The sequence below is a fragment of the Canis lupus genome, chromosome 5, assembly GCF_003254725.2.
Source record: "Canis lupus dingo isolate Sandy chromosome 5, ASM325472v2, whole genome shotgun sequence".
Taxonomy (NCBI): domain Eukaryota; kingdom Metazoa; phylum Chordata; class Mammalia; order Carnivora; family Canidae; genus Canis; species Canis lupus.
Genome location: NC_064247.1, coordinates 33,202,816 through 33,230,435, shown reverse-complemented (window position 1 = coordinate 33,230,435; position 27,620 = coordinate 33,202,816). Strand labels below are relative to the sequence as shown.

General features: G+C 53.1%; 2 protein-coding genes across 4 annotated transcripts; both read right to left on the bottom strand.

The window, feature by feature from the left end:
• Positions 1–864: 864 nt before the first annotated feature.
• ODF4 (outer dense fiber of sperm tails 4) lies at positions 865–4,432 on the bottom strand. Its single transcript, XM_025428424.3, has 4 exons — positions 3,814–4,432; positions 1,866–2,039; positions 1,442–1,576; positions 865–1,251 (listed from the first exon to the last, which is right to left on the bottom strand). Exons 1-4 carry the CDS (start codon positions 4,286–4,288, stop codon positions 1,067–1,069), a joined length of 969 nt encoding a protein of 322 aa, XP_025284209.1. The 5' UTR covers positions 4,289–4,432; the 3' UTR covers positions 865–1,066.
• A 7,846-nt stretch (positions 4,433–12,278) lies between these two features.
• On the bottom strand, positions 12,279–27,205 carry ARHGEF15 (Rho guanine nucleotide exchange factor 15). Of its 3 annotated transcripts, XM_025428425.2 has the most exons (17): positions 27,014–27,204; positions 24,221–24,323; positions 21,614–22,266; positions 20,614–20,946; positions 20,322–20,376; positions 19,482–19,540; positions 19,162–19,373; positions 18,903–19,063; positions 18,590–18,742; positions 18,355–18,484; positions 16,922–16,996; positions 16,706–16,798; positions 16,431–16,591; positions 16,183–16,335; positions 15,936–16,018; positions 15,720–15,824; positions 12,279–13,858 (listed from the first exon to the last, which is right to left on the bottom strand). In XM_025428425.2, the coding sequence occupies exons 3-17, from the start codon at positions 22,215–22,217 to the stop codon at positions 13,707–13,709; spliced, it is 2,529 nt and encodes an 842-aa protein (XP_025284210.1). In that variant the 5' UTR covers positions 22,218–22,266; positions 24,221–24,323; positions 27,014–27,204; the 3' UTR covers positions 12,279–13,706. The 3 variants fall into 3 exon arrangements, with proteins under 3 accessions (XP_025284210.1, XP_035572982.1, XP_025284212.1); XM_035717089.1 differs by lacking the exon at positions 24,221–24,323 and having other exon boundaries at positions 27,014–27,205; XM_025428427.3 differs by lacking the exons at positions 24,221–24,323; positions 27,014–27,204 and adding an exon at positions 23,704–23,786.
• Positions 27,206–27,620: the final 415 nt, after the last annotated feature.

Below are 27,620 nucleotides of genomic sequence, written 5' to 3'. Positions count from 1 at the left end.
CAGGATGTCTGAATCCCAACAGTCACTGCCAGCGCTGCCTGAGACAGGCGCTGCCTGTGTTCATGAAACTGAGTTCATAACCCAAAGGTGCAATTTGTCTCTTGAGCTTAGGTCTTAACTCTTAATATTTTCCTTCTTGTCATGTTTTATTACTGCTGTTACAGGATGGAGAACTTGGGAGGCTTGGGTAGAGAGCTGTAGCCAGAGCAGAGGTGGTAGTAATGGAGGTGGTAGTGATGGTGAAGGGGTGATGGAGATGGGTATGGTGGAGGTGGCACCCAGGCACAGAGCTCTGGGACTTCTCAGTCACCCAATCAGGACACAGAAGGTGGGATTGCTGCCCAACGCATACAGTACAGCCACACCCCAGGTACCTGCCTCTTACCTCGGAGCTGGTTTGCTCTTGAGTTGTTCACTATGAATAAACCAACTAGTTCATAAGTCATCTCTCGGGACACCTGGGTGGCCCAGTGGTTGATTGTCTGCCTTCAGCTCAGGGCATGATCCCAGGGTCCCAGGATCGAGTCCCACATCAGGCTCCTAGCGTGAATCCTGCTTCTCCATCTGCCTGTGTCTCTGCCTCTCTGTGTCTCTCAGGAATAAATAAAATCATTATTTAAAAAAATAATAAGTGATATCTCTCTCCTGATCAGTCCCCCTATTAACAAATGTTGAGATTGAGGGAGCAAAGTTAAAAGAGGCTTAGCTCTTGAAACATCTGTTTACAAGTGTGCTATGGTAGAAATTGGGCAAGTCTAAGGACCAAGGGGCGCCAAAAGGCTCCTAGGCAGTAACAATTGGGAAACAAAGTTGTTCTTTCTCCCTTCCTCTCCTTCTTTGAGTTGTCTCAACAACAGCCAGATGTGATAAACAAGAGACAATTTATTCCACATCACACATGCTGTAAGGAGGCCAGAACAAGGAGGAGAAGCACAAAGATGACCTAATGTCCTCCCTCTCTAGTTCTTTGCAGTGATGAAAGCCAATCCCCCCAAGGCTGTGAGAAAGGATGAGGACAGGGATTCAGGTGAATGGGCACAACATGGTGCCAGGATTTCCAACAAGGCTACAGAGATCCATTCTTTTGCTCAGGATTCAGGGTTTCTCCCTGCTTGATCGAGGTGTTTGAGACTATCAGCTTCTTCAGAAGATTTTGTTTGGGGCTGGAGCTGTTGCTGCAAAACATGGTGCCACGGGGATGGTTCATAATCACGCTCCAGAAATGTTTATGGTTGAAGTAGCAAAGGGCCGCTGGAAAAGCACAAAGGGATGGGGAAGAGGAAATTTGAAGAACAGGAGGAAACTGGCCAGTGAGGTGAAGCCAACGGGAAGATAAATCCCCAAGACCCTGTCCCTGGGCATTGCCAGCCCCATCCCTGCGCACTTCTTCTGCCATTAATCACCCGAGTCCCCTGCTTCCCAGGGCCCTCGGGCCACTCACCACAGGTGACATAGAGGAAAAACACCAGCCAGCCTATGAAATAGCTCCAGCCGATGGGGATTGATAAATTCTTCTTCAACTCAAAGATCCAGAGGTTAATAGGGAACAACAGGAGGGTGAAGAAAATAAGGATAACTAGGAGACAAGAACCAGAGAGATCTTGTCCTTACCTAAGGATCCCACAGGGATTCTCCCTCACTTGTTGGGCCGCAGCCACAAACCAGGGGCTTCAACCATCAACCCCTCCAACCCCACCTCTCCAGGGACTGGGAAATGATGGAACTCAGTTCTCCATGACTACCAGTTCTGTTCAGCCATCACCCCTCAAACCCCTTCTGTACCCCTAAAGAAAGGAAGAGGGAGAAGTGCCCAGGAAGATGTGGTTTGGGAGAAACTAAGAACCATTTCCAGAGCCAGGGGATACCTTCAAAGAAGCTCATGATTGTCCCAATCCAGCTAAAGAAAGGCAGTCTCTGAAGACCAGGTAGGTACGGCAGGTGCAGCCAGATGGTGAAGACAAAGCCCAGCCCCAGCGCCAGGCAGAAGGTTATAATGGCCACGCCAAAGACTGGGTGATTCGTCCACAGCTTAAAACTATCTGTAGAAAACAAGAAAATAGAACGAACTTAGGATTCACAGAGGAAAAAAAGTCACCTGATGAATATGAGAAAAAGTTAACTGAAGAAATGCACATTTTTCTTAAAGATTTATCTATTTCTTTGAGAGAGCTTACAGAGGGAGGGGCAGAGGGAGAGAGAGATTCTAGCAGACTCCTCACTGAGCACAGAGCCCGACATGGGGCTCAATCTCGAGACCCTGAGATCAGGAGCTGAGCTGAAATCGAGTCAGACGCTTAACCGACTGAGCCACCCGGGCGCCTCAGAAATGTGCATGTGAGATAACAATGGAATATCACTTTCACTTATTATTTAGGCCAGGATTCTTGATATGGAGATTGTTTGATAATCCCAACCATACAAAAATGGAAAACGGACAGAGGACTTGAACTATAATTCTCAAAAGAAGAAATAGAAAAGTCCAATATACCCATGAAGCTCCATACAAAGAATCACAAAGTAAATGTGACTTGGTAATCTATCAAATAAGCAAAGATGGAGACAAAATTGACGATACCTGGTATAGGAAAAGATTTAGAGAGAAGAGGTGCTCTCACACACTACCACAGGGCAGTGTTTCTGATGAGTCATCTGGCACAAAATATCAGAAATAATGTAAATGGTTAAGGCCACTTGACTCAACAATGCTTCTTGGATTTTATGGTAAGGAAATAATCCAAAAGTGGCACTAAAATCTGTGTTCAGGGATCTTCTTTACACAGATACTTATATGTCCAAGGAGAGATTTGTTAAATATACTGTACCCATATGTTGGATCATTGTGTGTTCATTTGAAAAGGATATGGGGGGGGATGCCTGGGTGGCTCAGCAGTTGAGCATTTGCCTTCAGCCCAGGACATGATCCTGGCATCCCGGGATCGAGTCCCACATCCGGCTCCCTGCGTGGAGCCTGCTTCTCCCTCTGCCTGTGTCTCTGCCTCTCTCTCCTTGTGTCTCTCATGAATAAATAAAATATAAAAAATAAATAAAAAGGATATGGGGGTGCGTCTGGGAGGCACAGTTGTGTAAGCATCCGACTCTTGGTTTGGGATCAGGTCATGATCTCAGGGTGGTGAGATTAAGCCCAGGCTCTGCACTCAGCATGGAGCCTGTTTGAGATTCTCTCTCTCTCTCTCTCTCTCTCTCTAATAAATAAATAAATCTTTTTAAAAAAAATATGATAGGGACACCAGGGTGGCTCAGTGATTGAGCACCTGCCTTCAGCTCAGGGCATGACCCTGGGGTCCTGGGATCGAGTTCCACATCGGGGTCCGGGCAGGGACCCTGCTTCTCCCTCTGCCTGTGTCTCTGCCTCTGTGTGTCTGTATGTCTCTCATGAATAAATAAATAAAATCTTAAAAAATAATAATAATATGTCTCCAAACAAGAGTCTTTTTTTCTTTCTTCTTTCTTTCTTCTTCTTCTTTTTTTAATGTTAAGAGCATGAAGACCTGGAACAGAGATCCAAAACTCTGCTTTGGCACAAGAGCTGAGAAAGGCTGGGAGCCGGGACTAGAACCGGCAGTGAAAGGCCACAGGATGCTGGGAAGGAAAGACACGGAAACCCAGAGCTGGCCCAGAGCAGCAGAGACTGCGGCAGAGGGGGAAAGCAGGCTGGCACCAGGGCCAGGGCCAGGGAGGGTAGAGCAGCCTGCGGACTCCTCCCCAAGCTCTGGCGCCCCGCAAGCCTAGAGGATGGAAATTCCCCCTGACAGCCGGGCCCTGGGGTGGGGTGGGGGGCGCAGAGGGGCCCACCTTTCCCGTTCTCCGAGGGGAAACAGCTCTTCAGCCTGCAGATCTGCAGGAGCCCCATGGACATGACGTGGGCCGACGTGTAGATGCCGGTGCTGACGTTGCGCGGCCAGCGCTGGTAGAAGCGGCTCCGGGAGGGGTGCAGCCACCTCTTGGAGAAGACCATGACCAGCAGCAGGGCGAAGGCCAGGAGGCTGAGCTCCGAGGCGCCCACCTGCGCTATCCAGCGGGAGCTGTGCGTGATCCTCCACCACATGGGCAGCACGGAGATCCTCCGCGGCTCGGAGCAGTGCTCCCCGCACGCCTGCCCGTTGCGGTCCGGGCCCGACAGCCGGTTCTGCACCTTCACCTCCTGCTCCAGACTCCACTCCTCCTTGTCCTGCTTCCCAGCCCCCCGCTTCTTTTCCAGGTCTCTGTTGCTCATCCTTTCCTCGCCCCCCACCCCAGGGAGCTCGCCCCTAAAGTCCGCGGCCCACATCCTGAACACCCACCGTCTCCCCTTGTCTCCTCCACCCCATCTCCCCCCTCCCCCGCTGGGCACAGTGGTCCCTCATCTTTTAAATATTTTTCTCTAGCAGAGCACTTTGCATCGCACGGCCTGGCATCTGGGAAAGACCCACTCAGTAGGACAGGGGCCGTAACTGCCATGGAATATTCCCGACCCCAGGGGAGGGGGAGGTGGGAAGGGGGGGAGTGTCAAGTGGGGGAGGGGCCCACCGTGGCAGCCCCAGTCCTAAGAGCCAGCCAGGCACCCCACAATCTGAAATTTTTTTCTAACTTCCCTTTTAAGTTACAGGTAAATGATTCAGAGACCCCTGGGGGCAGCCTGATGGTAGTGGCTTCTAGACCTCAGACCCCAGAAGCTCTCCCCAGGGAAAAATCCTTTCAGATTTGGGATGTGAGTTTGAATCCCACCGAGTTGGTTTACTCTGTGGAGGCAGTGATACATGGGGTGAAGAACACAGGTTTGGGGCTCCAGTTGGCACAGAGAAGACCATGGGCCTGTGAACCTGCCTATAGCCTATAGCTTCTGCATCCCTCAGTTTACTGATCTGTAACACAGGGACAGTGATACTTGGTTTGAATATTAAATGAAGAGGCGTGAGGGATCCCTGGGTGGCTCAGCGGTTTAGCTCTGGCCTTTGGCCCAGGGCGCAACCCTGGAGTCCCGGGATGGAGTCCTCCCGCGTCGGGCTCCTGGCATGGACCCCGCTTCTCCCTCCTCCTGTGTCTCTGCCTCGCTCCCTCTATCTCTATGTCTATCATGAATGAATAAATAAATAAATAAATAAATAAATAAATAAATAAATAAATAAATCAAGGGGCGCATGGGTGCCTCAGTGGTTGAACGTCCACCTTCGGCTCAGGTCATCACCCTGGGGTCCTGGGATCGAGCCCTGCATCAGGCTCCCTGCTCAGCAGGGGCCTGCTTCTCACTCTGCCTCCCCACCCCACCCTCTTGTACTCACTCTGTCTGTCAAATAAATAAATCTTTTAAAAGATGAATATCAAATGAGATAATAAAAGACACTCATGTCTTCATATTAAATTCCCAGAAAGTGATAGTGGTTATTATTACATTATGATTTTTTAAAAGATTTTATTTATTTATTAGAGAGAGAAAGCACGGGGTGGGGGTGAGGGAAAGGGAGAGGCAGGCTCCTCCAGATCAGGACCAGACCTGAAGGCAGCGCTTAAGAGGCTGAGCCCCCAGGCGCCCCAACAAGCAGTTCTAACAGCATGGGAGAACCTTGGAAATACAATGTTTCCTGAAAGACGGTTAACTCCTAAAAGACTACACTGTAAATATGATATAGTTTGTATAGAGCTGGTCAACAAACACAACTAAGCAAAACATTGTTTAGGCACACATACTGCTATGATTGCACAGTGAGGTTTTTAAAAAATCAGCAGAGGGGATCCCTGGGTGGCTCAGCAGTTTGGCGCCTGCCTTTGGCCCAGGGCGCAATCCTGGAGTCCCGGGATCGAGTCCCACGTCGGGCTCCTGGCATGGAGCCTGCTTCTCCCTCTGTCTGTGTCTCTGCCCTCTCTCTCTCTCTATCATAAATAAATAAATCTTTAAAAAAAAAAAAATAAAAATAAAAATAAAAATAAAAATAAATAAAAAATCAGCAGAGGGACACCCAGCTGGCTCGGTGGGAGCAGCATGCAACTCTTGATTTTGAGGTCGTGAGTTCGAGCATTGGACATAGAGATCGCTTAGAAATGAACAAATAAATAAATAAATATTTTAAAAACAATAAAAATGAATATCAGGGGCGTCTGGGTGGCTCAGTCGGTTAAGCACCCGACTCTTAATTTCAGCTCAGGTGGTGATCTCAGGGTGGTGAGATCAAGCCATGCCTGGGGCTTGGTGCTGGGGGTGGAACCTGCTTAAGATTCTCTCTCTCAAAAAAAAAAAAATAAAATAAAAAAATAAAAATAAATAAAAAATTAAAAAAAAAAAAAGATTCTCTCTCTCTCCCTTTCCCTCTGCTCCTCCCCACCCCTCTCTAAATATTTTTTTTCTATTTTTATTTATTTATTCATGAGAGACACAGAGAGAGAGGCAGAGAGAGAAGCAGACTCCCTGCGGGGAGCCCAATGTAGGACTTGATCCCAGGACCCCAGGATCATGCCCTGAGCCAAAGACAGATGCTCAACCCCTGAGCCATTCAGGCATCCCTTTCTTTTGATTTTAAATGAAGCTGGATTGAAGTTTTGAATCTTATAATTTTGAGTCTACATTACTAGCAATTGTACCACTGAGCCACCCAGGTATCCCCAAATAATAAACTTTTCAAAATATGAATAAAAAGCAAAAATCAGTGGACTAATAAATGCAAAATATAGAACAGTGGTTATTTCCCAGAAGAGGCAAGGGAGTGACAGGGAATGACAGGGAGGGAGAATGGCACTGGTACCTACATGTTATTGATAATAGGTTATCAGTTCCTGAGTCAGGTGATTGATGCACAGGTATTCATTATATAATAATCATTTATAACTAACATATAATTCATGTGATCCTGTGAATGTATCAGGTATTGTTTTCTAAAAGGTAATGAAAAGTAGTCTAAGAAAGGAAATGCAATCTTAACGATTATTAGGTCTGCAATGAAAGCTATTTATGTGGTCACAATATCTAAGGTAAACACTGTTAATTGAGTTTCGACTTTTAGAATCAACAGATAGACAAAGCACGGAAGACTTAACTATGGTCACAAAAGTAAACATGGCTGTTATCAGCCTTGATACCATCCAAGTAAATGCTTAAAAGAGGTAAACTGGCAGGTGGAAGGACGAGAAGAGAGCAGAAGGGAAGGGTGGGGGACCTGATAACAGGGTCTCCACAGAAGGCTGTGCAGGATGTGCACTGCACAAGCACACACACAGAGCTTGGATGGCGGTGGGGAGGGAGAACTGAGGTCCAGTCTGCTCAATAACTGACATCCCTCCAAGGGGGCCCCCTGACCTGGAGGAAGAGGCACTTTGTTGGGTATCTCGTTAAGATGCAACTCCCCCAAGACAACCACTCCAACATCTATCTATTCAGAGGGGCTGCGTGTCAACCACAAGGGTGGAGGCATCCCAAGAGGGGCCTCACAGGCCGGCAGCAGGCCTGTACACACAGCGACGTGATTGTGTATCAGTGGGAGTTGTCTGGTCACAAGCAGGGACCCAGACTAAGTCAGGCAAAAAGAATGTCTTGGGGCAAAAGTGAGAGAACACAGACTCGGACAGGAAGTCGAGGTCCAGGCTAGAACTAAGCAGGAGTGGGGCGCACGGGTGAATCATTACAGGAGCTGGCCCTCTGCCCACAGTACACCCCTAGCCCCCTCCATCCTTGTCTATTCCTGGTTGGGATTCCAAATCCCACAGTCTGCCTGGCCTTAACGGGGTTACGTGTCCACCTCTGAGGTGGGAAGGTGGACACCCTGGCCGACAGCCCACCAGAGCCACATGGACTTGGAGAGGGACAATTCTACAAAAGAAAGGAAGCCAAGCGGTCAAAATATAATGATAATTTGAGACTCAGAAGGTGGAGCTTGTGACTCTTGAAATTGAGGTTGTGAGTTCAAGCCCCACGTTGGGGCTTGAACCTGTAGAGGTTACTTTTTTTAAAGATTTTTATTTATTTATTCATGAGAGACAGAGAGGGGTAGAGGCAGACAGAAAAGCAGGCTCCTTGCTGAGCAGGAGCCCTCGATATCATAACCTGAGCCGCAGGCAGATGTTTAACTGACTAAGCCACCCAGATGCCCTAGGTGTAGAGATGATAGATGATAGATAGATGATAGATAGATGATAGATAGATGATAGATAGATAGATAGATAGATAGATAGATAGATGTAATGATAACTTGCTGGCACAGGTACAGAGCGGAAGCGGAATGGAGTGCCAGGCTGGGAGATTTCTGAAAAGGAAAATGCCCACCGTCCGACCTGACAGCGTGCGTGCCTGGACATCCCAGATGGGACAATAGCCTCTCGGTGACCACAGGCAGGGCTGACCTGGAGACTGTGGACTCAGACTCACACAGGCTTATTTGTCGCTCCTCGTCGGTCCACAGGGACTTGCTCTGCTGTCTCTACAACCCCCAGAAACAGTCCTACCCCAGGCTGGCTCTCCCTGCTGCACACACCAGTGCGAATCTCCTTTGCGGTGAGCTCCTGGGCCCCTGGTGTTGCTAGAATATGTCAACGGCCAGTGTCCATGAGCTGCAAGGTGGTTTCCCTTTTATGTCTGTGAAAGCCATTGTTGGTTTTTCCTCAAATTCTAGTGTGTGTTAAGGACCCGGGCATCCCGTTACAACGCAGGTGCCACACTTCTAACAAGCTTCTAGGTGGTGTCCACGCTGCTGGTCTGATGATCACACACTGAGAAAATCTGGGTTGCCAGGCCACCTTCCCCAAGATGTCCCTTGACCTCCAGACTTTGGACACATGTGAAAACAACGGGCACACCTGCTTGTCAGTGTGTCCCACTTGCTTGGTTCTGCCTCTGTGAGAAACTCCATTGCCTTATATAAACCAGCTGAACAGAAATAGAAAGAAAAATATCGCTGCTTACAACAAAGCAAGAAGTGACTGCGAAATTAAGAATTTCTGCCCTCTGAAAAAAACACAATTACCAGAATGAAAAAGACAATCCACTGAATGGGAGAAAATATTTTCAAATCTCATATCTGATAAAGGACATATAGCTAGAATATATAAAGAACTCTCAAAATACAAAAATGAGAAAATAAACCACCCCTTTTTTTTCAAAAGCCGAGAGTTTCGAACACCAAAGAAGATATACAAATGGCCAATAAACGTTTGAAAAGATACTCAGAATCATTAGTTGTTAGAAAATCTGCTGAGCAAGGATCCCAATGCAGGGCTCAATCCCAGGACCTGAGATCATGACCTGAGCCCAAGGCAGACACTTAACTGACTGAGCCCCCCAGATGCTCCTTGGTGTTGTTTTTCTTTTTTTAAGACTTTTTAAAATTTTTAAGCAATCTCTGTACCCAGTGTGGGGCTTGAAATCACAATCCCAAGACCCAAAGTTGCACACTTTCCTGACTAAGCCAGCCAGGTGCCCCCCCCAGTTTTTAGTAAACTTAAACATACACTTACCATGTGACTCAGCAGTACCACTCCTAGGTGTGTACTCAAGTGAAATGATAGTTGTGTTTGTACAAAAACCTGTATAAGAATAGTTGTAGGGCAGCCCGCGTGGCTCAGAGGTTTAGCGCCGCCTTCGGCCCAGGGCATGATCCTGGAGACCTGGGATTGAGTCCCACGTTGGGCTCCCTGCATGGAGCCTGCTTCTCCCTCTACCTGTCTCTCTCTCTCTCTCTCTCTCTCTGTGTGTGTGTGTGTGTCTCTGAATAAATAAATAAAAATCTTTTAAAAACAACAAAAAAAGAATAGTTATAATGGGGGCACCTGGGTGGCTTGGTGAGTTAAGCATCTGCCTTCAGTTCCAGGTCATGACCCTGGGGTCCTGGGATTGAGCCCCTAGTCAGGCTCCCTGCTCAGCAAGGAGTCTGCTTCTCCCTCTCTCTCTGCTGCTCCCCCTGCTTGTGCTCTCTCTCTCTCAAATAAATAAAATATTTTTAAATGTTTTTAAAAAGAATATTTATAATGGCTTTATTTGTAATCACTTAAAACTAAAAACAACCCAGATGCCCCTCCATTAGGGAACAGACAAACTGATATATCCAGACAGCGAAATATCACTCAGCGATAGAGTAATGAAGTACATGGATGCATCTCGAATACATTTAGCGAAATAGCCAGACTTGAAAGGCTACCTACTGTATGATTCCATTTATATGATATCATAGAAAAGGCAAAGCTACAGAGGACAGAAAACAGATCGGGGTTGCCAGAAGCTGGAATTGAGGAAGAGGTTCACCACACGGGAGCACAAGGGAGGTTTAGGGGGTGATGGAAGGCTTTTGGTTCTCCATCATGGTGGTGGTTACATGACTATCTATATACGTTTGTCAAAAATCTCAGGACTTTACACTAGAAAGGGCGAATGTCTCTGTATGTAAATTGTACCTTAAAAATATGCCCTGGGGCACCTAGGTGGCTCAGTAGTCAAGTGTCTGCCTTGGGCTTAGGTCGTGATCTCAGGGTCCCGGGATCGAGTCCCACAACCGGCTCCCCACAGGGAGCTTGCTTCTTCCTCTGCCTGTGTCTCTGCCTCTCTGTGTCTCTCGTGAATAGATAAATAAAATATTTTAAATATATATATACCCTAGTAATGCATAGAATTATTGAATGACTATATTGTACCCCTAAAACTAATTGAACATGTAGGTTAACTATAATGGAATTTAAATAAAAATAAATAAAAATGAAATATATATATCTTTTATTTTTTTAAAGATTTATTTATTTATTTATTTATGATAGACAGAGAAAGAGAGAAGCAGAGACACAGGAGGAGGGAGAAGCAGGCTCCATGCCCGGAGCCCGATGCGGAACTCGATCCCGGGACTCGATCCCGGGACTCCAGGATCACGCCCTGGGCCAAAGGCAGGAGCTAAACCGCTGAGCCACTCAGGGATCCCCTATATATATATCTTTTAAAAAGAGAAGGGAGATTGTATTTTACAAATAGCAAAAAAAAAAAAAAAAGTGAATCTGTGTTCTCCGGAGGGTGGGTGGCATAATTTCCATCGAGATTTAGGTTAGTGCTTCACAGACAGAAGAGTGAAGCCAAGAGCCATGCCCCAGACCTCGATGGTGATGAAGGCGAAGCTGACATGTGAAACTTCTGCTGGGGCCCAGAACACAGTGGGAGATGGAGACGGCAGGGGGGGTGGGGGGGCAGGGGCATGAGCAGGGCGGGGCAGTGGAGAGGTGGGGGGACCGGGGAGTGCCTGTCGTGGAGCCCGCAGTTTGGTCTGGGCGTACTGGGGAGCCAGGCAGGTGAGGAGCCGTGGGAGGACGTGTCCTCCGGCACCGGATGGCATGCCTGCCTGGCGAGCTGGCCAAGCCTGAGAGCAGGAGCCATCGCCATCAGTACCCCTGTTGCTGAAGAGAGGAAGGCGAGCCCTGCGAGGAAGGAGGGAGGGAGGGGGACAGAGATGCCAGGCTGAGGAGCGCTGGACAAGATCGCAGGGAGTGGGCGGGAGGGCTCGGTGGGGCTAGGAGAGGAGGGGAGAGCTAGCCAGCCGGCTCTGCAGAGAAGGGAGCACAGCTCCTCTCATCCACCTGTTCCTTGTGGCCATGACCTTCTGCCACCACGATGTTGACCAGATGCCTTCAAAGGGCCAGTGCAAGGACCCATCAGCCCCTTTCCTATCTTCAGGATAGACTCCCCAGAAGTGCAGGCCTCACATAGGAGCCCGGCTGTGGGTAGAGGAAGGGCTTATTGACTGGCAGAGAGACTCCCCCCAAGGGGCCCAGCTTTCTCACTGTCCCCACCTGCACCTCATTGCCTCAGGTGCCACCTCTGTCACCTCCCCACAATCCAGCCTCATTTCTTGTCCCATCCACACTCTCCATCCTGCACCGTGGTCCTCACTGCCCACCTCCACCCTTTCCCAGCTCCGGCGGTGCTTCATGCCGGGAAACATGAAGGAGCACAGTGTGCACCAGCTCCCTTCTATGACCACTGCCACCTCTTCCTGGACTTCAGTCTCCCTATTGCCACCTCTCGAAGGCTCTTTGCCCAGATCTTCCCGGGGCTGCTTCCTTCTTGTCCTTCCCTCCTTGAGGGCAGGACCCTGGTCCTTTTCATCTCTGTATCCCCATGTCCTAGAACAGTGCCTGGTACAGAGAAGGCACTCCAGAAACAGGTGTAGGATTGGATTGCATCACACAGAGGTGCTCCCGGTCCCCCAGCCCCAGGCCCCAGCAAACTGACCCTCAGTCTCAGAGAATCTCTTTCCGAGCAGCCCCATCCGCTTCCAAAGCCACATTTGGAAACCACCTTTCCTTTAAGCACACACTCTGCTCACTACAGGGCCGCCAACATTTATTGAGGGTTTCTGGTATGCCACGCACTGTGCAAAGTCCCAGATGGCCAAATGCCAGTCACTTTCTCCCTCCCCGGCTTCCCAGAGTCTTTGCATCTCCTATGGCTGGCGTGCAGTTGCTGTCCTGGGCTGGCTGCCATATATGAGCTGAAGGGACAGCGGGACAGCCCAGCTCAGGGAAGGCCTGGTGCGAGGCCAAGGTCCTCCCTCGCCAGCAGCTGCCGGCTCCGCGCTGGCTCAATCCCTCCCCTCCTTCTGGCATCAGGACAGTTTCTCCCCTGGAAGGAGATGCTGGGGGGTGGGGGGCACCACACTGGCTCTCTGTGCTCCCTCCACTGCTCGCCCCAGCGTTGCTGGTGAGAGGTCCAGGACGGAGGCAGGAGAGCCTTCACTGGCCAGCCCGCGAGCCATAGCTCCTGTTTCTTCACCCAAACCTGGGGCCCAAAGCCAGTCCAAAGCCCAAAGCTGAGGCTGGATAACTGGTGCCAGTTCAAGCAGGTTGGAGGCCGAGTCTGGGGCGAGGAAGCTTCAGGGGGCTTCAGGCCGCAGCTACTGGCCATCTTCAAGTCCTCGGGCTCCTCCACCGGGCTGCGTGGCCGGTCCGCAGCTTCACCCTCCAGCTGCTGTGGGTCCCTGGCCCAGAACTCAGGCTGCTCATCCCCGACTCTAGCCACACCCAGCACACCCCTCTTGAGCTCAGACCTCCTGACTCCTTGGAGAAAATAATAAGAAAAGCAGGGGGTGAAGAAAGAAATGGAGCACTCAGTCATCTGGGAGGGGGCGAGACCACACACACACATCACGTCCAGCAGGACCACCTGCCCTGATACATAGAGACCTGTGCACACACACACACACACACTGACTCTCAGACACACGCTCTGGATCCTTCTAGGAGAAAGGAAGTGGCTTGAGAGGGCAGAGGGGTCACCCCAGGAATGGAACCCAGCGCTCCCCATACCCAAAGGGCAGGACAGTCATTGCTACAGAACCAAGCAGGGTCACCACCCGCCTCTTGGGCCCAGAGCACCACCCTGCTCGTTGCCGTTGGCTAGTTTATCCTCAGACTTTGTCTCCGTTTGTAAAACTTTATTGACCCAGTTTGGTCTTCATGGCCGTGAGCGGAACAGAGATACTCCTGGGCCAGTGGCTCGGCCAGCTCAGCACCATTGGCTGCTCTGTCTCCGTGGGCCACCCACTCGAGCCATCCTCAGTCTCCATCACCGGTAGGCCCGGCAGCCTTGTTTTCATTGGCTCCTCCTCCTGAAGCTCGATCCCTTTTGGTGGCCAAGAGAGGTAGCTTTTCCACTGACAGCTAATCTGGTAAGATGGACAAGCTTGGTCCTCTCCACGCGCACCGGGTGCCGGCTGTCCCAACCTGTGACCACCACCGCCGCCGCCCAGCCTGCATTAGGGTGGGGGGGCACTGGGAGAGCCTGAAGAGGGTCCAACAGCCTCAAGGAGCCTCTGGTGCTGGCGCAGGTGCTTCCTCCTTTCGTGTTCTCCTGTGACTTCACACACCAACTGGGCAGGGAAGGCCCCAGGAAACCCCTTCAGCCAGCCTGGGGAAGGAGAGATAAGGGGCCCAAGTGGAGCCAAGGCAAGGGAGAGGAAGGAAAGGAAGGGGGTCTGATGGGGTCTAATGCCCAAGGGTCACAGTGAGTGTGGGGATCACTGGAGAAGCCTGGAGCATCAGAAGATGTGACATGAGAAGTAGAGGTCACTGCAGCAACAGAGGATGCGGGGGTCCCTTCTGTCCAGCCCTGCAGCGGGCACTCAGTTCACTCAGAGGGAGAGCCGGAGTTCTTACAGACCCAACGAGGACCTGCATAGTCTGATCGCCGGTACCTCTGTGACCTCACCTGCCCTGTCCCCTCTTTTTCACTCCCTCTACCACAATGGCTTCCTTACTGTTCCTCAAACACACCGGCCAGCAGGGCCTTTGCACTGACTCCTGTCTCTGTTCCAAGACACTTTTCCCCCAGACACCATGTGCCTCATCATTTTCAGGCCCATCTTCCTACCTCAGCTATTCTAGAACCTACAGGCTGTATGCTGTCACCCAGAGGTTCTGTGAAGAAAGCACGTACTGAATGTTCATTTGCTAGTCAATGATATCAATAACGTGACAGTGAGAACGGGATGAAAAGGAAACTTGTTTCGAGTGCAGAAGTCAGAGATGGGTCATGGCTGGGGAGGAAAGGCGAGACAAGCTATAAGACTATGGAGACCAGAACCCATGATCAGGACTCATGATGAAGAATTTCAAAACACTGGCCTTATTTATTTTGCTATTTCTATTGGTAGAGTATTGGACTGTTAACAATCATGGGTGGTTTCTGCAATTGATATTTAACGATAATTCCAAGATTTCCAATGCCTCTAACAAAATACCATACTGAACCCCAACAAAAATCTTTTTTGCTGGGGCACCTGGGTGGCTCAGTGCTTGAATGTCTGCCTTTGGCTCAGGGTCCTGGGATCAAGTCCCACATCAAGTTCTCTCCAGGGAGCCTGCTTCTCCCTCTGCCTGTGTCTCTGCCTCTCTCTCTGTCTCTCAGGAATAAATAAATAAAATCTTTACAAAAAATCTTTTTACTGATCTACCTTCAAATACTATCTAGATGAGGAGTCAGTACACTTTTTCTATAAATGGCCAGATAGTAGATTTTTCAGGCTTTCAGGCTTACTCAACATAGTAGTTAAGCACATAGAAGACAAAAGCACTCAGATCATATGAAAACAGACGGGTGTGGCTGTGTTCCGATAAAACTATTTACAAACACAGGTCAGAGTTAGCCCTTAGGCCACAGGTTGCTCACTCCTGATCTAGGCCAATATCTAGATATCAATCTCTCCATACCATACTAGTCTTTTCTTTTCTTTTCTTTTCATGATTTTACTTATTTATTAATAAGAGACACTCAGAGAGAGGCAGAGACACAGGCAGAGGGAGAAGCAGGCTCCCTGTGGGGAGCCCTATTCGGGACTCGATCCCAGGACCCTGGGGTCATGCCCTGAGCAGAAGGCAGATGCTCAACCACTGACCCACCCAGGAACCCCAATATTAGTATTTTCTATTTGATTATCTCTCCCACTACAGGTTTGAATTTTATTTCTGGACACACACACACACACACACACACACCACAAAAAATGCCTGGACAACAAATACTGCTCACACTTGAGAAATTATTTTGAAACTCATGTTAAGATGCTAACAACAGTGGCTTGGCAGTTGAGCGTCTGCCTTCAGCTCAAGTGGTGATCTCAGGGCCCTGGGATCGAGTCCCACATCGGGCTCCCCGGAGGGAGCCTGCTTCTCCCTCTGCCTGTGTCTCTGCCTCTCTCTGTGTGTGTCTCATAAATAAAATCTTCAAAGAAAAAAAAATCACCGAAGGAATAGCTACAAGAATCTCTCACCTTCGGGGCTCTTGAGCGGGTGCCTGGGGGGAGCCCTGGACTCCAGACCTCGTCCCTCAGTCCTGGCTGGCGCAGAAGGCTCCGAACACAGTTCCTGGGAGCAGTCTGGTTGGGGGTGAGTGACATGCAGTGGGATCGAGACTCTTCTTGGCTTCTCTCTCATTTTCCCCAGAAGCCTTGCCTCTCCCCACCACCTCCCCTCTGGGGGACACTCACCACAGTCCTCATAGACGGTATCTGGGGAGCAGGGAAGGGGACCCGGGGTGGGGAAAGCTCCCAGCCAACGCTGCATGTCTGATCTGGTTGGGGACACAGGGAAGGGTCATGTTTGAACCAGGGATAGACAGTGCTGGGATAATCAGGGCTGCAGATTGGGGAGATTGAGGAAGAGGGGGGCGGGCTCTGAGAAGCCAAGTGAGGGTCTGGGGCAGGGGGGTGTTTCCCCAAAGGAGACACAACTCACAGGGATGAAGCTTGTAGGAGCCGGTGGGTGGGGCGGCCCTGGTGGTTGCTGAGAAGGGAGAGGCGGAATGTAGGGGGTCCAGACGGGTCCGGAACCTGCTGCGCCTGGACCAGGGAGCGGTGGGCATAGTCCAGAACCTGTAGCCGCTGCCCGCTGCCCGGGAAAGAGGCAGTTGAGATGGAGAACGGGCACCCGCTGGACCCCCCCTCCCGACATCAGCCTGGGCACCCTCCCTCCCTGGGACCCACCTCTTGGGCTGAGTGATGAGCAGCAGGTCACTGAAGAGCAGCAGGCAGAGGGGGGTGAAGCGGGGACGTGAGGTGAAGAGCACACCCCCCCTCCGGCACCCTAACTCGGTCAGCTCCCCCTGCAACTCCAGGCGCCTGGACCAGGACACCAGGGGCAGGGCCTGTGGAGGAGCAGGCGGTGGTTCTGGCTTGTTGCAGATACAGGAGGGGAGGGGAGGAGAGAGGACGGGGGGGGGGGGGGGGGGGGGGGGGGGGGGGCCGGGGCAGGGACCAACCTTGACTTTGTGAAAGCGCAGCCTCTGCGTGAGCCGGATCAGCTCCTCTGTCTGCTTCATGCGCCCCACCTCGGCGCTGCACCGCTCAATGATCTGGGGTCAGGGAAGCCGAGTCACCCACCCTTACTGGCTGCACCCCTACCGACCACTTGTCTGTCTGGTCACGTCACCTCCCCACCCCCCAGTCCCAGGTCCCCAAGCATCCCTCCTGCCCACCTTGCTGACAGCACCCAGGGCTTTCTGTGCATTCTCCTGGCGGCTGGACCCTTCCTCTGTCTGGCGCAGGATATTCTGGAGACAAGGAGGGGCTTCAGTTCAGAGGGTCCTGCCTGGCTTGACAAAATGCTTAGTTTGGGGTCACAGGGCTGCCTCAACGAGGCAGGGGGACCTCACCACTCACTGGTTCTGCACAACCCCAAGCGTGGCAAGTTACCTCCCTGAGCCTCAGTGTTCCCCATCTGTCAGGTGGGAATAATTAATACCCACCTAGCATACCAACAGCACTGCCGTGAGGATTCAACAAGGTAAAAAGACACAAAGTACTCGCCATAGTCCTCGGCACACGGCAAATACCAAGAAAGAGGGCTGCTACTGCTTTAATCATCGTCAACCACAACTCTTAGCACAAACAATATAGCAGAGTGGTTCACAGTGCTTGGGTTCGGGGCCCTGGGTGGCTCAGTGGTCGAGCGTCTGCCTTTAGCTCAGGGCGTGATCCCAGGGTCCTGGGATCGAGTTCCACATCGGGCTCCCCGCAGGAAGCCTGCTTCCTCTGCCTGTGTCTCTGCCTCTTTCTGTGTGTCTCTCAGGAATAAACAAATAAAATCTTTAAAATTAAAAAAAAAAAATGCTGGTAATCTAGATGTGGCCTCCTCACACCGGATCACCTGGTTTGGGGAGAAGTTTCTACTTTGCCATGAAAGAGTTTCAACCTTCCTCCTACCCCCCACGCCTCAGCATCACTTCATCAAGGAACCCTTTTTTTTTTAAAGACTTTATTTATTTATTCATGAGAGACACACAGAAAGGCAGAGATACAGGCAGAGGGAGAAGCAGGCTCCCTGCGGGGAGCCCGATGTGAGACTCAATCCCAGGACCCCGGGGTCTCGCCGTGAGCTGAAGGCAGACACTCAACCGCTAAGCTACCCAGGGGTCCCATGGAGCTCTTTTAGACGTGTTTTCTCCAGGTGTCCCACCAGCCATGAAATTTTAATACCCCAAATACGCTGTGCGCCTATGTATGTGGCCGTGGGAGTACCATCAACATCAGCATAGCTAAGAGTTTCACACCCCCAGAGAACTAATTTTTGCCCCTTTGGGAGTGACATCACCCCTGCTGGGAAGGCACACAGTGGGACAGTCCAAAGATCACTCCCCACATTCCCCCGAGACCCCTGAGAGAGGGAAAGGGACCTGCCCAAGGCCCCTCAGCCAAGTGGTGGCAGAGCAAAGTCCAGAACTGGTGTCTCCAGCCAGGGCCACCTTCATGGCATGCAAGCTGCCTGATGAGATATGTGGTTAGCTCCAGGGAGGCCTGGTGGGTCCTGGATTGAGAAGCCTGGCAGGAGGCTTGGAGCAGGGTTCCCCACCACCCCGACATGGGGTCTGGTGTGGGGCAAAGAGGCCCCCCTCCCCACCAGGACAGGCACCTGCAGCAGCATGCGGAGCCGCGTAATGCGCTGAAAAGGCAGCAGCAGGAAGGAGGGCAGGGGCAGCCGCTCGCACTTCGGGAGGCTCTGCAGGCGCCGCAGCTCGGCAGAGAAGCGCACATTCGTGTCCCTGGGAAAACAGTCCACCTCCAGGCCCTGGCTCCCCTGCCTGCCCAGCCAGGCCCCCAGCCCTGCTCCCCGGCTTCCTCCCACACAGCTCCCCCCGCACACTCACATGAGGCGGCTGTAGGTCTCCTCCTGGTATTGCTGATTCCGCACGTAATCCACATACACTGAGAAGGGCCCCACAGCGTGCTCATGCACCACGTCACACAGGTCGCTGATGTGGGGGGAAGACCGCACTCGGGACAGTAGTGTCCCTAGAAACCTGAAGGAGGCAGAGCAGAGAGCTGGGTGTCCCGGGTGTTTGAGCCAAGAGCTGAGCACTAACTGGGCGCGTGGAAGGGAAGACCTGGGACAAGCAGAAAACTACAGGAGTGCCCAGCAGCCCGAGTTCTGGTGGGCTGCGAGGACAGGACCCCACTGACCGCTCGCTGACACCCTGGACTCGCTGCACATTGGAGAAGAGGGTGTGGTGGTCCCGGGGGGTCAGCGTGTCCCGTAGAGCCTGGCTCAGCACGAAGGTGTCTGTCAGTAGCCGCAGGGAGCGCAGGTAGGAGGCCTCAGATGTCACCACCTCAAACAGGCTCTGAGGAGGGAGGCAGTAGTGGAAAGCCCAGCTCCAGGCAGCCCAGAACCGGAGTCCCACCCTCCTCCTCCCTGGCCCAAGCCCAGGCAGGCCCCCACCTCCTGCATGCGCCTCTCCTGGGGGCTGAGCGTGTCCAGGAGGCCACTGGCTCGCACAGCCGGAAGCTCCTGCCACAGTGTGTTGCGAGGTCCAGGCGGCCGAGCGAAGGTGGGAGCTTCACCGGGATTTGTGGGAGACGGACACCCATCCTCACTGACTCCCCAGAGCTCCTCTGATAGCACAGCTGCCCGATAGTTCTGGTACAGGGGCTCTGGGGAGCAGACGGGGCACATCAGGGACGCCCAGCACCTCAGAACCCCTCCCAGCTGCTTGCTGGTCACACCAGGGGGGGGGGTCCCCCAGGTCCAGAGGCCCTCACCATCTTGCAGGGGCAGCTCCCAGTTCTGCTCTTTCAGCTCCTCCAGTTCCTCCTTGTCCCTGCAGAGAGAAAGGGATGGAGGGCCCAGAGCCACCAGTTACCTCCCAGAGGCACTATTCATATGATAGTATGAATGAGTGCACAACTCCCATGCAGGTCATCTGCAGGGACTCTCACCCAAGTGCACACGCACAACTCAGTTATGAGCCTGTTGTGTGTGAGGCCCCATAGCGGGCGGGCCCCATCCCCTCCCAGGATCTCAAGCCTCTCTCTCCAGTTTCTCACGTTTGAAACCATTGTCTGGGATGTCCTCAGTGAGACTTAGCGAGATCAAACCCAAACTCACACCTCCCTGACCAACCTAGGAGAATTCACACCAGCAGTGTGGAATAAGGGAATGAGCCCAAACTAGCTCTGATGGGGGTGGTGACCCTAAAATGATTAACAAGGGGCGCCTGGGTGGCTCGGTCGGTTAAGCGTCTGCCTTTGGCTAGGGTCACGATCTCAGGGTTCTGGGATGAAGCCCTACCTGCCATGACATCACATGGAGCCCCAGGGCCACCTCCCTGCCCATCGGGGTGCCTGGTTCTCCTTCTCCCCCTGGCCCTCCCCCTGCTAGTGCACACGTGTTCATGCTCTCTCTCTCTCAAATTAATCACTTTTTAAAAATAAAATAAGCAAAATGATCAACAAGGCCAGATACACAGAAGTGGTGTTTCTGGAGCCAAATGGACTTGTAGACAATTGCTCTAGAGACTCAAGGTAGGGGAAGGTGGCATTGAGCGGGGCCTGAAGCTTCGTCTGCTCTGGGGTAGGAATAAGGCTGTGGATGTTTGGTACCTGCCCTCCACGGGTGCTGGAGGAGCGCTTGGAGGAGCTTCATCAGGATTGTCCCCTGGAGAGAGAGAGAGAGCCCGGAGTGAAGAGAACAGACCTCCAGGATCCCCAGCCCAGAACTCCCAACTCCAGCCCCAGCAGAGACCATAACCCAGGGCAGCCCCAGGGCAGCAGCTGGTGGAGGAACAGAGAGCCCCCCAGGCCCATTGAGGGTTGTAGGTGGTTGGCTTTTCCACCTCTCTACCTCCACCCCTTCCCTTCCCAACCCAGAGGCCCACTACCCTAGGCCCTGTACCTGTTTGGATTCCATCTTCCGAGGGCAGATCGAGATCCGGCTTGGGGGGGTCCCCAGAGATGGCGATGTCCTGCCTGACCCAAGTTGGTTTGGGGGCTTTCAGGGGCGGTAGGAGTTTGCGCTCAGCTGTGGAGCGGTAGGACGTAAGGACGACTGGGGGGAGACTGATGCTGGGAGGGTTGGGACGGGAGCGGGAGGCCCTCAGTGGGGAGGCCCGGCAGAAGGCCCTGGGGCCATCCTCATAGCCCCCCACGGGCACCCAGCGAAGCTCCAGGCCAGGCCGGCCTATGTGGCAGACACAGGGGCAGCAGGGAGGGCAGGCTAGGCCAGCATCTGTGGGAGACAGGGGGGGGAAATCTAAGGAGGAGACCCTTGGGGCCTGGCCCCACCCTGCCCTGGCCTCCTCCCTCCCTGAACCCGTCCAGCAGGGGAACTCAGGGGTCCAGCCCCAGGCATCTATCTCCTCCACCTGCCTGTCTTCAGACCACAACAAATTACTGAAACCGACTTTCCAAACATGGAAGCTATTGTGTAAGAATGTAGCCCTGGGGGCACCAGGGTGGCTCAGGGTTTGAGCATCTGCCTTGGGCTTAGGTCGTGAACCCCGGGGTCCTGGGATCGAATTCCCCATTGGGCTCGAGGGGAGCCTGCTTCTCCCTCTGCCTGTGTCTCTGCCTCTGAATGAATAAATAAAATCTTTTTTTTTAAATATCTTATTTATTTATTCATGAGAGACACAGAGAGAGAGAGGCAGAGACACAGGCAGAGGGAGAAGCAGGCTCCATGCAGGGAGCCCAACATGGGACTCGATCCAGGGACTCCAGAATCACACCCTGGGCTGAAGGCAGTGCTAAACCGTTGAGCCACCCAGGCTGCCCTTATTAAATAAAATCTTAAAAAAACAAATATACCCCTGCAAATGCCCCATCTTAAAGCACTGGAAACAAGAAAGGTGCGCTAGATGGGCACCCCCTCCAGCAGTGCCCCACGACGCACTTACCCAGAGTGCCATTCTCCTGGGACCCACTGCTGCCAAGGTTGACCTGTGGAGCCTCTCTTTCCCCATTTACATCCGCTGCCCCCTGGGGACCCAGCTCCAGGGCATCGGCAGCCTGGACCCTGCTTTCAGCCCCCCACTCAAACCTGCCAGCCAGTCTCCTCACAGTGCCTGGGGCCGAGGCAGAGCCTCCCTGGGCTGGTACCCCCACTGTGGGGAGCAGGGGCAGGGTGTGTGACCCGGAGGGTTTGGGTGGAGGCACCGGAGACCTGGGAACAGGTTCTGGGGAGACGGAGCGCCTGGATGCCGGACTAGGGGTGCTGGAAGGCGAATCTGGGGAAGTCTGGGAGTCCAGGCTGGCTTTAGAAGCTGACGGGGGCAGGAGAGCAGGGGGCTTGAGAGATGCGGCCGGGGAGTCCCAGTGGATGGGGGTGCACATTGGGGTCCCCGCGTCATTGGAGGTGAGGGCAGGTTCCTGTGGGGAGGAGCCGTTGTGGTGGGGCCCTGGGGACGCGGCAGCCCGGGGCCGAGAAGGGGGACGGGGGCGGATGATCCGAGGGGGCTTCTGCGTAGGGGGTGTCGCTGCAGGAAGAGACTGGGCTGACATCTCCCTCTGGGCTCTTCAAAGGAGTGGGGTCCTCTGCTGGAGTCATCCCCTGAGGAGGAGGGAGGGAGAAAGAGACCCTTAGCGCCCCCCCTCCGTGGGTAGACTGAGGCCTCTGAACAGAAATTGTTGGGCAGCAAACGGGCAGGACGTCAGGGGCAGGAGGGAAGGCGGGTGCCCTCCGTCTGCCCCTTTCTCATCTCCACCGGCTCGGTGGGCCCCTCTCACCACCACCCCCGCCACCCCCGCGCCTTCCAGGTCTGGCCTGCGTGTCTGTCTTTGGGCTTCAGGTGCTAGCCTCGGGCCAGAGGAGATAGGGAGGCGGGCATGGGGGCGCCCAGTTAGAGACCCACATCGGGGGGTGGGGGTGGGAGGCCCGGGTACATGAGAACTGGAAATGTCGGGGACATGGGGGCTTGCCCTGTGGCCACGCGCGTCTAGCTGCTGAGCTCTGTGTGTGCGCGGGTGTGTGTGTGTGCGTGCGTGTGTGCCATCTGCAGGGATGCCCTGAGATGCGCTGAGAGCGCACAGCTCTGGGTGGGCGGGGGCGCATGTGCGGGGTGGGGAGAGGTGGGGAGGCGGGGGCGCGTGTCCGGGGGAGGGGGCTCAGGTCCGGGGGAGAAGTGGGTGCCCAGGGGCACGTGTCCGGGGTGGGGGTGGGGAGGCACAGGTCCGGAGCGGGGAGGGGGGAGCAGAAGCGGGGGCGGGCGTGTGGGGCTGTCCGCGTGGGGCCCGTGTGCGCAGGCGCGGAGCTGGGCAGCGAGGGATGCATCACTATTTCCCTGCTCCCGCCGGCCCTCCGCCCCCCATTTCCCAGTTCCTCTCTCCGGACTCTCCCTTTCCGGATTATTTTTAGTCTCCTTTTCCTGCCCTGAAGATTCCTGGAGCCTCTGACCCCAAGAGACCAGAAGGCCCCGAGCATGGTCTGTCCTGCCCCGTCCTCATCCCTCCCTGCTCCCCGTCCCCCGCCCCCCACCGCCGCTGCCACCACCAGTCTGGCCAGAGAGGCCCCAGTGGCAGCCTGGGTCCCTCCAGGAGGCAGGTGGGTGGTCTGGAGACCCAACAGAAGATGAGGACCAGGGAGGCCAGGACGCTGGCACCTGGGCTTCGCCTCCTGCGGGCAGGCGGCGGCAACCCCGAGAAGGCTGGGGGGTGGGGGGAAACTCGCAGAGGAGTGAACACAGGACTGGACTGGACAGTCAGACCCCTCCAGGCCCCAGACTGGGTTCTGGAGAAAGGATGCCGGGTGGGGGCTGGGGGCCGGAGGCTGTGAGTCTTGCAGCTCAATGGCCTCTGTGTTCTGGCAGGAAGCTCCTTAGGTGGCCCGGGCAGTGTCCTCACTGGCCCTCGGCCTCCTCCCAGCCTTGGCCCCCCGCAGGGATTCCTCCCCCCCCTTCACCCCCCCACAGGTACCTGCCTTTACTTCCTTTCCCACCCCCCACTCGGGACTGTCTCTCAGGGACCTAGGTACTTGGACCCAAGCACTTACCCTCCGGTCCTCTCCCCTCTGTCCTTCCAGGGCTGAGTGAGTAGGGGCAGGAAACAGGAATCGGATCCTCCTCCCAACCGGACACCCCCCCCCCCAAACCACACCACACTCCACATGCGCACACTAGGGCTTTGGAAGATGTGAGGGACCCAGGATCCCGAGGGTCTGGGGAAAGGCTGAATCTCGGGCCTGGAGCATGGGTGGTGCCGTATGCACCCGCTCAGTCTGCACTGCGGTGTAGACCGGGGGCTCGCAGGGGCTGGGGTGAGGACCAGGTAGCAATGGCACAGGGCTGGGCAGGGGTGCTGGACACCTCTGTCAGCTAGAGGATCGTGTGTGTCCCTCCACGACATGTCTGACCATCTGTCCTGCACCTGACATGATGGCCTGTCCCTTTAGCTGCTGACCTGTCCCCCTGGGTGTGAGTGGGTCCATTATTTCACACCAAGATCCACCCCCACCCAGGATTCTCCCTCCCTAGCTCTGCCAGAGTGCGCCCCCACCCCCCAAAACTTACCTTTATCTTTCTGGAAGCAGTTTCTACTTTCAGCCTGTCCTGCCTACTATCCCTGGGAGCGACAAGTGTGGGGCCAGGTCTCCAAATGTCTGTTCCTGTGTTTCTGGGGCGGGAATCAAGGGCCCAGATTGAGATCTCTAGAGGAAGCCAGTTCCTCAGCCCCACCCGTCCATTGTGTCAGGCGTGTGTGCATGTGTGTATGGGGGGAGCAGGGGGAGAGGGCCCGGGAGCCGGCAGGAGAGGAGACCCGTCTCCTCCAGGTGGGCCTGTGACATTTGCTGGGACCCCTGCCTGCTCACTGTACTCAGACTCCCTCTGTGTGGGTCCCAGCCCCCGACTCTCCTTCTCCTACTGGGATGCCCTGATGTCCATTCCCCATGGACTGACAGTCGGTACCCCTGGGGCTGCGTGGGTAGGGGACCCTCTCACTTCGAATTTGCTCTGTGCTTGGGGTGCTGAATCCGGGGTGGGGGGCTGTAAAAACAACCGAGGGGGTGGAACCAGCCACACCCCAGCTGGGATGCAGGCTAGTGGGTGGAAGATCCAAGGGCAGTTTTGAAATCCGGGGGCCTCTGCCTATGCCCAGGTGCCACTCTTTCTAGATCTTCCCATGCACGCACACACACACAAACAAGGCACTAGAAAGAAAAGCCAGAAAACTGGGATAAAGGCGTTTGAACCATTTTTTCCTCCGAGTGAAAAGCAAAATTCTCCCAATGAACAACCAGGCACCACCACTACCCATCTACCCTCCGTCGCGCCCCCCCCCACCCCACTTGCAGAGCATTGGTAGCACATGCTGTCTGGAAGCCTGCCTCCCTAGACATCCCCATCCGGACGTCCTTCACCTCTCCAAGCTGCTGCTCAGACGCTTCTAGTGAGGCCTGCCCCACCACTCAAAAATTGCAGGCTGCAGCCCCACGCGGCATTCCCAACCCACCTTCTTTCCCATAAGCAATCATTCCTTTTTTTTTTTTTTAATTTTTATTTATTTATGATAGTCACACAGAGAGAGAGAGAGGCAGAGACACAGGCAGAGGGAGAAGCAGGCTCCATGCTGGGAGCCCGACGTGGGATTCGATCCCGGGTCTCCAGGATCACGCCCTGGGCCAAAGGCAGGCGCCAAACCGCTGCGCCACCCAGGGATACCCTTTTTTTCTTTTTTAAGATTTTATTTATTTATTTCACAAAAAGAGAGAGCAGAAGCAGAGGGTAGTGCAGAGGGAGAGGGAGAAGCAGATCCCCGCTGAACAGGGAGCCTGACTTGGGATCGGATCCCAGGACTCGGGGATCATGACCTAAGCTGAAAGTAGACACTCAACCGACTGAGCCACCCGGGTGCCCTGCAAACATTCCTTATACTAAAATGTCGGGGCGCCTGGGTACCTCAGTCAGTTAAGCATCCGACTCTTGGTTTCGGCTCAGGTCATGATCTCAGGGTTGTGGATCAAGCCCCATGTCGGGCTCCCCGCTCAGCAGGGAATCTACTTCTCTCCCTCTCCCTCTGCCCCTACCACTGCTCTCTTACTCTCTCTCTAAAATGAGCAAATAAATCTCATTTTAAAAAATAGCAAAACATTTATTGTTAAATCAATAAATTATGTTTATAGTTATGTTTTCTTTTTTTTTTAATTTATTTTTTTTATTGATGTTCAATTTACTAACATACAGAATAACCCCCAGTGCCCGTCACCCATTCACTCCCACCCCCCAATAGTTATGTTTTCATGTTAAATAATAAACTTCCTGGTGGCAGGATCTTTATGTTTTGTTCACTGATGTATCTATCCCAAAGTTCTGGGACAGGTCAGGCATATAATACATGCTTAATATTTTAGAAATTAAACCAAATTAGGGCGCCTGGATGGCTCAGTTCATGAAGCGTCTGCCTCTGGTTCAGGTCATGATCTCAGGGTCCTGGGATCAAGCCCTACATCGGGCTCCCTGCTCAGCAGGGAAGTCTGCTTCTCTCTCTGCCTGCCACTCCCCCTGCTTGTGCTCTCTCTCTTTCTGTCAAATAAGTAAATAAAATATTAAAAAAGAGGCGTACCTGGGTGGCTCAATTGGTTAGGCATCTGCCTTTGGCTTGAGTCATGATCTTGGGGTCCTGGAGTCCAGCCCATGTGGGTTCCCTACACAGCAGGGAGTCTGCTTCTCCCTTTCCCTCTGCCTGCCCCTGCTCCCTCTGCTGTGCTCCCTTGTTTGCACTCTCCCTCCCTCTCTCTCTCTCTCTCTCAAATAAATAAGCAAAATCTTAAAAAAAAATTGAATCGAATTAAATTCTCTGCTCATAACCCACTAGCACCCAACTCTCCTTCCCTAGAGACCATTTCCTCAATTCTGTTGATCACACACACACACACACACACACACACCAAGACCAGAAATCCAACTTCCCAGCCCTCATCTCCAGATCCTTTTGGGCTTGCAGAGTTCGGAAATCTCTCTGAGAGTACCTCACCAACCCACTCAAGAAAGCCAGATACACATATGTAGCCAAACGAATCCTGTTTTGTTTTGAAATAGAACTATCTTCTTCATTTTGCTACTTATAAAAATAACATTAAAAAAGATAACCCAGAAAAAAAAAAAAAAGATAACCCAGGACACCTGGGTGGCTCAGCGGTTGAGCATCTGCCCTTGGCTCAGGGTATGACCCCGGGGTCCTGGGATTGAGTCCCACATTGGGCTCCCCACAGGGAGCCTGCTTCTCCCTCTGCCTGTGTCTCTGCCTCTCTCTGTGTGTCTCTCATGAATACATAAAATCTTTAAAAAAAGCAAACTAGGTTTTACCATCTTGGTAAGAGCAGTCAAAGTCTTCTAGGCAACAATTCACCACCACTCCGGAACCGCCACTCCATATGGTTCCAGTGGGACAGCCTCCCCCTGGCCATCTCACCTGGGTTTGGTCCATCCCAGGACCCTCATTCCTCTGCCCGCAGAGACCGGCCCGGGAATGCACAAGTCACCCAAGCCAAGACAGCCTCCTTCCCTGGGCCCCTGGGAAAGAGCTTTCTCTTCCCTCCAAGGTCACAGAGCAGGAACAATGTAAGTCCAAAGCAAGCAGACTTGGCTGCCCTCCCCCCATACCCCACCCTGCAATGAAGGAAACTAGTCAATAGTGGGAGAAAATGACCCCCATACCCAAGGGAAGCAGAGCCAAGACATGGAGGGGGCCTGACATCTCATCTGGGTCCCTTGGACAGTCCCCCATTTCCTGAGCCACTGAATTCCCTTTTGTGCTAAAGCTAGCTTGAGCTGGGTTTCGTCACTTCTTGCTGAAAGAATCCTGATTATTACAATCCATTCCCAGTGCAAGATGTGTGGGTAGCTTTAAGGTTTTGCCATTATAATATATGCTGCAATTAACATATTTTTAAAAAATATGTATAGAAATCTT